Genomic DNA, 11,245 nt, shown 5'->3' with positions numbered 1-11,245 from the left:
TCCAACTTCTCTTGAAGGTTTGGATCCCAAAATGGTGCTTTGCTTATGGATTGTTGTGCAAGTCATCAAACTCAATTGGGAACATTAGGATGTCCCCAAAAAAAAAAAAAAATACAGCTTAGGTGCAAATGGGCTAATGTATTTTTTTGCCAAAATTATGAAAATGCCATTGGGCTAACAGCCAGCTACAAAGGGATAATTTAGCTGTTTAAAATTGCAGGTGTCACTGGCAGTTTGCTTTCCTGGGCCATGTTACATATGTAGAAGCACGCACCGAGCCCAAAAAAAATCTATGGTGATTTAACAACTATAGATTCTCAAACTTCTATATATATATATATATATATGCACAGGCACACTCTCATGCGGTTCAAAAGAATGGATTTTTTAGCGGATCAATAGTCAAATAGTCAATTATACATAATACTTTATCAGACCTAACCATAATTAATATTTGTTACCTTAATAGTCAATTTACCATATTTAGTCAATACATTTATTCAATTTCTCTCCTCCTTAATCTCTTCCATTTTCCTTACAACCTCCGATAGTAAATTTGTTTATAAATTTGTAATCATTGCTTATGAAAAAATCCCCCTAAATTGAAAAGAAAAAAAATTAAAAGAACAAAAAAATAAAAAAAGCTTATTCACGAACCCTAAAAAATTGGTATCCTTTGAACCTATGGAAAAAGCTTATTCAGTAATTATTCCACACTTCGTTCTTAATTTGTTCTTTTAACCCAGCAATGCAATCTTAGTTATTTTCGATTAGAAGTTGATTATCATTCGGAAATTAATTTAAGAATTGTTCCACATGTATCTAGAGTACAGGGAACCAATTGGCTTATTGGAAGTATATGATAGATTAATGGCATGAGAAGGAGTTTCCAATTTACATTACAAATTGATAAATAAGGTTTAGTTTGATTTACCTGTGCAAGTAGTACCACGAATTGCTAGACATGTAGTATTAAAGTTCTTGTTAATGACGATTTAAATTGGAGAAACTGTGAAGTGGTAAATGGGGGGCGTGTGTGTGTTATGTGCACTTGACATGGCATTGCCAAAATATTTCTGCATGATTATTTTCAACCACCGAAAAAAGTAAAAAAGAAATTAAGTAATAGAAATAGTTTTTGAGATATTTTAAAATATACCCATTGGATTTTCTGATACCATAAACTATTTCCAAAATTGGCATGATGAGATTGGATATTTAATTGTATTTGTGCATAAAATTTAAAAGAAATTGTAATGCGTGAAAACTATGGTAAATTGACTATTAGAGCATCTCCAACCATTGTGTATATATATATTTTTTTTGTGTAAATCTGATATGTTATGATGAATTTACACAATAATTTTAAATTATTTAATTTTAGCTCAAAAGATTATTTTATACCTTTTGTGTAAAAATATATCTTCCAATAACAATCAACCATGTGTCATGCCAGGATCCCACATAACTTTTACAAACTTACTTAATATATGGTTGATTCTTTAATGGAATGAGAAAGAGGAATGAGAAAGAGGGATGAGAAATGAAATATGTTGATTTGGTAATGTAAAAGGGTTGTGTACTTACACAACCTTTTTACACATTGGTGATGTAGCAATGTATCTTAATAAACTGTTGAAGATGAAAAAAATTTACACATTATAGGTGACAGTGTATATTTTACATAAAAAGATATTTTAACATACCGCTGGAAATGCTCTTAAGGTAATAAATATTAAGTATGGTTAGGTCTGATAAAGTAATAACGTGTAATTGACTATTTGACCTTCCTCTGTGTGTGTGGGTAATAAATATTAAGTATGGTTAGGTCTGATAAAGTAATAACGTGTAATTGACTATTTGTGTGTGTGTGTGTGGGTAATAAATATTAAGTATGATTAGGTCTGATAAAGTAATAACGTGTAATTGACTATTTGACCTTCCTCTGTGTGTGTGTGTGTGTGTGAGAAACATATAATCTGCTACTAGATATGGCCATAAGTGTTCTGACTAATGGTATTGGGTTAAACAAAATACACAGCAAATTTTGTTACTTCCAGCATTAGCCATTACACTAGTTGTAACAATTTATTCTGTACTAATCCTGCAGATCCACTTTCTTCATTACTGATGGATCATCCTTGAAACAATTAAGGGCAACATTTTTTTTTTTTTTTTTCTTATCATTCGAAAAAAAATAAAAATAAATTGGTCCATACCATTTCTTATATTTAACTTGGAAGATACTGAATTTTTGAACACCATGGATTAGGTCACAGTTTCTTCATTCTGTTCTCACTATCTACTAAAAGGAGTAAGCAACTTCTAAATAGATACTAATAATATTTTACAAAACCTGTTGTTGAAGTTTCCACCTTCCAGCAACTTATATATATATATATATAGGTGTGTTGCCGGTGAGCAGAGGATCCAATATAGAGTAGCAAATAGTCCATAACTTGGTCCGTGGAGCTTGTTCCTGAGCATTTATGAAACCCATTAAAGAGGTTGAACTATTGGTAAAATAAAACGTACTAAATAGAACAACCAAACAAACAAACAAGAGAGCCTAATTTTTCACTGGATTTCATGACAAGCATATAAAATGAGAGTGCCATCTTTCGTTTTCAGTCCTCTGTTATGTGTTTGAATTCAACTTCAACTAAGATTGTGCATTGTCTGCTGTACTAGGAAATTTAATGTTAGATTACAAGTTTACCCATTTCATTCACACCATGAATAGCTCAACTTCATACAATATGGAGTGCAACCAGACTCGGCCAACAGCTTTCCTTTTTCCTAGCCAGGAACATATATCAAAGCAATCTTTACACTAACACGTAACAGTAATACTCTTATATTAGTCGCACGATATTGAATGTAGTGCCACCAACAACACTACTTGGAATTTCTGAAACAAAATTAAGCAAGCAAGGCATGCCCATTGCGTGCTATTCGATGGCATTATGAAGTTGCGCCAGGGTCACTGATCACACCCAGGAAATCATCTTTTATGGTACACATGCAGAAAATTTCTGTAGCATCCACTCGAGTTCCAATTATCTTTAATCCAACTTCACTGTCCTTTTGAATCTTAACTGATCCGTCTGAAGTCGTGTAGTTAGGCATATCTCCAGATTGGAACTCCATATCATCTGGTATTAAATGATTGGACACAAAAATTTGGACCGACCCGGCTTCAGCAAAAAATCCCATCTTATTCACCATAGTAACAACAGCTTCTAAGATCTCCCCTTTAAAGGGTCGAAATACAACGCACTGGTACTTCACAGGGAAGGTCACGAACCCAGTTCTGTCTTGAATAATCATTTGCCGATGTTCTCTATACCGGTAATCGCGACCACAAATCCGTGTCGACCGCTGCAAGTGCCCTCCACATCCTTCATCAGTTTGGCGACAAGCTTTTCTCGGAGGTCGCGGCCAAAGTGGAGAGGGTGGAGTTGCATGTTTCGCTTCAATACCATGTGGAAAAACATTTTTCCAATTGCTATGTAGTTTCGGACCCTGCAGAGAGAGCAGTGGAAGGTTTTGAGCTGATTTTATTTACGAATTTTGCTTCCTGAGACTGGGCGGCGTGGAAGTCCTGTATTGCATGGAGTCTGAGAGCTCTCTCAACGTAAAATAAAAATAAAAATAAAGAGAGAATAATATTATATTGAATTGATGTAAGAGATGTCATAAAAGTACTATTCCTTATATATATGAAAAGTTTTGGTGGTGGGTGAGTGATGAAGAAGTAACCATATACGAAAAGGCTTGGGGGTGCGCAAGTGATGAACAAGTAACCATATAGGAAAAGGTTTGGGGGTAGATGAGTGATGATTCTGATGAACAAGTAACTTATATATACTAATACGGTAGGTGTACTCATATATGGTAATTTGTAATATGTAAGAAACCTAAATGGTAGGTAAATAGGTAAACTTGCAATCTAACATTTAACATGATTTCATGTTCAAACAACGTATCAGAAACACAAACTGTTTGTGGTGAGTTTAAACCTTGTTTTGTTGAAAATTGCTCTTATTAGATATGAGCATGCATGAAACCTAGTGACATTTTCAGAGGTCAGTTAAGAAAATAAAAGAAGGTAACTTTGCCACCAATATCCACGACCGTTAATTAACTGATTTTGAAATCTTTCAATTTTCCCCCCTAATTATAGTAGTGTTTGACTATCATTCTTCTAAACATCAACAACTTGAACCACACGTGCAGAAGAAAATAAATATAATTCTGACAGGGAGCGAAGAGAATAAATAACTGAGAATTTAGCAGAAGAATATAGATAAAGAGCCTCTGCAAGTAGCAAACTTGATGCCACAAGAGTAGAAGAACATCCTTTAGAACTTGTGATGATAAAGGGAAGCAAGACAATAAATTTTTTTTTTCCCTAATTGATATTCACACACCCCCCTCCACGGAATTGTTTACCCAGAGATTTGAATCTGAGACCTGATACTTCTTGAGGCATCAGAGCCCAAGTTCTCACCTGCTAGGCCAACCCCGTGGGCTTACAAGACAATTAAATCATCAACTTTGCAGCTCAAGTCAAGATCAAAACTCATAATATTGGCTTTTGATTTCCTGACAGCTACTATTTTTGTGCAACTAATATATGCTTTAGGTATTGTTAACACCTCTAAGAACATATATGAGTTTGTTACCATTTACTACATATTGTATCTCATTAATGCAGCCATTAGTATGGACTTAATATGAAAATTATTGATATGTCAAATGATCATGATGATTTATAAGACATCTACTTCCTCCTGTCCACTTCTGTTTCTTTTCTTTGATATGTAGAAAAGATCCCACTTAAGATCATTCTCAGACATCGGTGGTCCTACAAGGAAGCACCATAAAGAAACATAACTTAGATCCACATGAGCCACTCATTGGAACTTTTTCTCTCTTTAGTTCTCTTTTCTATTTGTGTGTAGTAGAAATTTATTTACAACCATTATTGATGTGTGTTTTGTGTGTGTGTGAGTGTATACACACACATATATGTGTGTGTGTGTGTGTGTGTGTTAATTAATCACTCTGAAGCAAGGTATCAGAATACATCTAAATGAAGAAAAAGAAAAGCATAAAACACCAAAATTGAGGTTGTGAGACAAGATATGTGGCCTTAAATATACTTGAGAGGCATATAAAGAATTAGAATAAAGTAGCCAAAGTGCTTTTTGTGCAACTTGCAGAAAGGTGATCTTTTTCAAAAGTAAAGTGGGCCATATTTACCATTTACCAGAAAAGATTATAGGAATGGTCATATAGCTCATGTTGCCTTGAATCTTTCTGTTTGGTGGGATGGACCAAAAATAATATGTGCAAGTGATGTTGGTGGGCACTAGTAGGCTTTCTATGATGATTCCAGCAGCAATAATGAGGTGTTTGTACCAGCAATTAGCAAACAACAATGAAAAGGTGCAAAATGGAACAGTAGAGACTATAAAATCAACTTTTTACTGATATTCTAGACTATAATCACTTGGAGATTTTGTTCAAACCATAATTAGATTAACCTAGAGAATTAGTTGGAATCTTAATGGAGAGATGGTGGAAGGTATTAGATGGCAGGCAGAATGATATAAAACTGGTGCATCGTGCACGCGTGGGAGGCGCGCCACGCGTCCAATATATTTAACTGGCTGCTTTAGAAGTGGTTAGAGACATGCCAATCATTTTCATTCCCTGGAAGTATAGGTCAAAGGGTTTCATATTGATTTTTGCAATTCTTTAGCTCAACATATGCACAATTAACTTCTAAACAATGGTATATTGTCTTGTCAGTTAATGATTAGATCTTTGATTAGTACTGCACTAAACTTGATTAGGAAAAAGATTCTTGCTTTGGAAGTACTACTATGGGAGACTTAAGGTCACAATGATACTTAATCACTCGAAGGGAGAATCCTACAGCCATTTTGTGATGTGAAGTAAAAAACTATATTATCTTGTTAATGGCAAAGCTAGATACCCTTTCTTCCTGAACAGGGTCACAAAGAGAGTATAGGACTTGGTGCATGCTTAGACCTAATCATTTTCTATTTAATTGGTCTTAAGAATCTCTAAACCATGATAACATTTATGACTGGTAAAGGGAATCTGTCGAAGATGCGACTCTTTAGCACTAGGACTAGTGGTTTGGAAAGGAAAAAGAAAATATAGAAAAAAAGATATCGACTAATGAACAAGTAAACAGAAAAACAAAAAAGAAATAACAGCTATACTGCTGTAAGATTCCTGTTTCTTTCATTGAATAATTTGACTGAAATGTCAAATAGAATCTTCTTCAGCTTATAATACTCATTCAAGGACGGTGGAAAAGATAAATTGTCATCCTCAAATAGAGAACAAAGACAGAGAAGATGGAATGAAGCATAAGATGCAAGTTAAGGAATCTTATATAGACCGAGTTTTGGTTAAAGTTCTGTTATCAAACTGTCAAGTAAGGAAGGTGGAAGGTAAAAGTCTTGTTACACCAAACAGGCTTTGCAAATGAGCATTCAGATTGTTTTATGTCAACTCAAAGAGTGCATTCTGACTCAGAAAATTTTGAATTTACATCTGATGGCATTGCCTTTGTCCAATTCAACTTCTTCCACTCAGTTTATGATGCGCGTAAAGAGCACAAAAATGATTCAATGTGTCAAACCATGCCAGGTAATTAGATGTTCCTTTCCAAAAGAATGGTTCACCCCATAAAGTTATAACAGTTTTAATTTATCCTCCATTTCTCTTCAAGACTAACTACATATAGATCTCCAAAAGTAAATAAATACATTAGGAAAATGGTGAAACACAAGGTCAAATCATTTTATTACCAAAAGGTAGATACTAAACAATAATTTACAAACTTCACCAAGCAATGGAAGAAATACAATGAAAGTTTCAAGGTAAACTCTAGTTTGATTGATTCATGACATCTCATGATGACCAATTGTAGTAACAAAGTTTGACTGAAGCATTCTTGCCTGAAAATTAGAGCTCTGAGTCTATCCTTAGAAGGAACTTATCTAACTCATCCTGAATTTTATTGACAGGCTGAGGTTGGAAGCTCCATAGTTTACTTAACGCGAGTAAGCACATTTTCCTCAAGGTCATACATAAAAGAAACTATGATATGAGATGGCAATATTATCAACACATACAAATTTAATCTGTAAATATCTTCTGGTTCTTACTAATTCCCAAAACATGTATGACACAACAAAACATTGAGGTGAGAAACACCTCAAATTTCACCTATATTAGCATTCCTTTCTGGTTCATGGCCTACAGTATGAACATAAAACCATGAAGTGAAGTAATTTATTTATAGTCCAATCATATCAAATAAAGTCTTCATCAACATATTCACACAAGACTATTATAGAGCAGGGACAAAGACATCCAATGTCACAGATAAATTTTACCTTCCAGTACCTCCAGATCTCTGCTTCAATTATCCTAGACAGTGTGGATTGCATCTGAAAAATTATACGGTCCAAATTGGGGTCCATGAAGAGGGGGTCCATGAAGAGTTCCTCTCTGCATATTTTGCTCCTGAAGCTTAAGTCCATATGAAGAAGTTCCACGATGAGGTGCCAGGATCAGCCTGGTATTTGGCAGGTTGAAAGCCATAGAGGCTCCTTCATTTGGTGCATTCCAGTCATATAGTGTTTTGGTTATGCCATTCATATCCAAGTGCTGCTGTGGCTGCTTAACTGTGATAGAGTGATTTGGTGGAGGACGTCGATTATCATCTTGTGAAGGTGATTTAGTTTCAGTAAAATTGACAGTCGTGATATCATGGATGCTGGACCTCCTCTTATCCTTTCCACCCGAAAGCTGCCTGATGAAGTACTTCTGAGCATGACTAGCAACCTGAGTTGGGGTCCTAGTAGTCACGAACTTGCGAGAAATATTTCTCCAGTCCCCTTTACCATACTTTTTAAGACCCATCAGGAACTGCCTGAAGTTTTAATCATCAATGCAAATCACAAACCACAGAAGGATACAAAAACATCTATCCAACTATATATTTACCAAGGGAAAGAGACACTAGATAGTAAACCTTTTCACGAATGCAATTGTACACAGTTCATCTAAATAAAAAGTTGTAAGAATATAGCAAAAATATCATCTTTATGTCAATTTATATATCACAGCAAGAAAATAAATTTCAATGCAGGACCATATATAGCAAGGCTGGCATGTGAGATTCTAATGCTAAAATCCACTTGGTCTTATAACCATGCTAGTACATTAATCACTAAAGCATAGAAGTTCAAACCTATAACAAGTGTTACCTGTGCTCTTCCTCTGTCCATGGCACACCTTTTCGTCTTTCGTGATCCGGAGGCCGGGCAGATGAGCCCCTCTTTCCACCAGGACTGTAGAACCGTTTCAATCCATCAAAGCCTTGATCGTTCACCCACTCCAATGTGAAAGAACTAGTTGTGTATCCAGGTATTGGTATCAACCCTGCCTCTATGTCATTAATATCTTCTTCCAATTCCTTGTACTGCTCAAACACATCCCTCTCGGTCTTGCCGGGGATCATGGCTGCAACCTTATACCATCTATCCGGAGTATCCGGATCGAATAATGCAAGAGCCCTCTCGAACTGCTTGTTCTCTTCCGGTGTCCATTTCGTCTTCTTGGTTTCTTCGAACGGCCAATTTGAATTCCAAAGATATGATGATGGAGGGAGAACTTCCATTCCTTGATTCATTGTTTCTGAATAGTAATTACAGTGTACAGTTGGAGGGCATAACTAGAAGGGCGTGATATAATTCATAATTTTCATTGAAGGAGAATCCCAGAGAGGAAATGCAGAGAAGTGGAGGTTTCTATGACCAAAAAGGCATTAAATCAAGAAGCATTTGAAGGGAATCTGAAACTTTTTTTGACATAAGCATGAGATAAGGAACCTAAGAAAGACCCAACTTTCCTAAACCCAAGTAGAATTCAAGAAACAATAGAAACAACCAGATCTTGCTTCTCAATGAAACACCTTTGACACTGTTTTAGATCCAAAACAACATAAAAACTAAGAATGAGAAAAAACCTTTCGAAGAACAGAAGAGTAATAACTTGAAGACATCAAAAAGTGAGACTCAAAAGACCGACGAAAAGAAATGTTTGAGAAAGTGAACTGCAAAAACAATCAAAATTGTTTAAGAGGAGGAGGAACCCAATTGAGAGAAACAGATAAAATGGAGAAATTGTGAGGAATTAGAGAGGAAAGAGTGGAAAAAGTTGGTTCTTCGTTTTGTTGGACGCTAAAGCAAAAGAGAAGGAAATTTCAAAGAGAATTCGAAGAGTAAGGAAATGAATCCATATAGGTATGCCAGTAATTTGTACTTATGTCGTAGGGGAGAGAGAGAGAGATGAACAGGAACAGAGCAAAAACATAGTAGAATAGTAAGAGAGGTTAAACGGTGTTGGGTTGTGATTGGGTGGGATGGTGTTTGTGGGGGCTGCTTCTAAAGGAAAGTACCCAAAAACACCTAATTATATGGCCTTTACACACACACAAACAAACAGAGGGAGAGAGAGAGAGCTGCCCAATCAAAAGCAAAGAAGAACAATCTGTCATTTCTGAAAGTGATGCATATGGGGCCATTGTTCCATATATAATAATGTTAAACACTAATCTCTCCCCCTATTCAGAATCTTACTGCACTGCTGCAACATTGCACATATGAAACAATTATTGCACACCTATTTTTCTAAAAGGAAAAAACATATTTCACAGGTGCAAGTACAACATTGCACAAGTGCAAGAATTTTTGCAATAAGATTCTGGACACACACACACACACACACAGAATGAGTATTTGATTTGGGTGTGTTTATTTCTTAAAAAATGTTTAGATTATTTTTGTAATTTCATATAAAGGGTATTTTGATTATCAAATGGGTATTTGTTCTTTTGGCTGAGTTGGGAACATTTTGAGCGACTTTTGTTGATTTTGTACATAGTTTGAAAAATTTACCTGTCAATTCAAATAATTCTAGCCCTTGCAGAGGCTTTCACCGAGTAGTGTTTGAGATGCACTTGCGATCCTTCGAGCTATCAATGGCCAATTTTATGCTCCTCGTGTCGCAGTTTTAATATATCAAAATTTTCAAGTGGATTTTTTTTCCCCCCCTAGAGCTGCTAATGGAGCAGCCCATGGGTTGGAAAAGTTGGCTTTTCTCCACCAAACTTCATGTTTTGATGATAGTAATTTCAGGGGCAAGTGCACTGAAATTTTAGCATCTCAATGTACAATTTGAAGTTCTATCAGTATCAAATTCTTGCTTGCCATGTTAAAAACTCAAATTAAATGATCCTAAAAAGTTAATATATTGATTAGTATCAATTCTTAGGGATAAGTGCAGAGTATACTTTGTATTGCACTTTTATCCCTATTTAAAAAAGTGAGTAAAAAAATATTTTAATCTTTTTATGTTGTGCAAAAATACATCTCCTGACGTAAATTAGCGATATAATACCCGTTTTGGCATGCCCAAGGAGGTATACATATGTTACTAATTTCATAGCATATGGGTGTTATGTGCACATTAAAAAAATAATAATAATAAAATAAAAAAAAAAAACTTTTTTCTCTATGAATATCTCTAAACTTTTTGTTTTTTTATTTTTTTTTGGAAACTTTGAAAATTTGTAGAATAAGAATTTGAATTTGTTGAGATTTCAATTTAATATTTTATACAATTTTTTTTTTCTTTATTTTATTTTATTTTTCCTACCAACACTGTTAAAAAAAAAAAAAAAAAAAAAAAAAATCTCAATATAAGTGTACCCTGATTTTCGGAATTTGGAGCAAATTTGTTTTCTTCAGTTTTCACTTTATTTTCGTTTTCTTTGCTTTTTTTATACTTTTTTTTTTTAAATTTTAATTTCTATTTTCTATTTTTATCTTTACTTTTCTTTTATACTTTCATTTTTATTTTTTATTTTTATCTTTACTTGTCCATGTCGGCGTTCTCTAATAATGTCATTTTCAGTCATTTTTTAAATTATTTATTTTTATAAAATGGTTCAATAAGGGTAATTTAATCAACTTAGAGTTTAAATATGTCAGAGAGGCCCATTTGCACTAAATTGAAACTTTAAGGGTGTTTTTTTGCATGTGAGGGGCGTCTTCCAATAGTGTTCTTTTTGATCATTTTACAAAATTATTTATTTTTATATATTTTATAAAATAGTTCAATAAAAATA

The 11,245-nt window shown here is 34.4% G+C and overlaps 1 protein-coding gene and 1 pseudogene across 1 annotated transcript; both read right to left on the bottom strand.

Annotated features, from left to right (window-relative positions):
• Positions 1-2,609: 2,609 nt before the first annotated feature.
• Positions 2,610-3,497, bottom strand: LOC132313257 (DNA-directed RNA polymerase II subunit RPB7-like; annotated as a pseudogene).
• A 3,670-nt stretch (positions 3,498-7,167) lies between these two features.
• Positions 7,168-9,510, bottom strand: LOC132313256 (transcription factor DIVARICATA). The gene is made up of 2 exons (XM_059811952.1): positions 8,322-9,510; positions 7,168-7,984 (listed from the first exon to the last, which is right to left on the bottom strand). Exons 1-2 carry the CDS (start codon positions 8,744-8,746, stop codon positions 7,480-7,482), a joined length of 930 nt encoding a protein of 309 aa, XP_059667935.1. The 5' UTR covers positions 8,747-9,510; the 3' UTR covers positions 7,168-7,479.
• Positions 9,511-11,245: the final 1,735 nt, after the last annotated feature.

This window comes from Cornus florida, unplaced genomic scaffold, assembly GCF_030987335.1.
Source record: "Cornus florida cultivar Cherokee Brave unplaced genomic scaffold, ASM3098733v1 CherokeeBrave_3.0.0_Hap2_Chr06, whole genome shotgun sequence".
Lineage (NCBI taxonomy): Eukaryota > Viridiplantae > Streptophyta > Magnoliopsida > Cornales > Cornaceae > Cornus > Cornus florida.
This window is presented reverse-complemented; position numbering and strand designations above follow the sequence as displayed.

Bases quoted from the DNA above. Each gene is read 5' to 3' on its own strand.
- LOC132313256 (XM_059811952.1), bottom strand. From the start codon at position 8,746: ATGAATCAAGGAATGGAAGTTCTCCCTCCATCATCATATCTTTGGAAT. The intron at 7,985-8,321 runs GTAACACTTGTT...TTAAAACTTCAG, and splicing joins TGGACAGAGGAAGAGCACAG to GCAGTTCCTGATGGGTCTTA.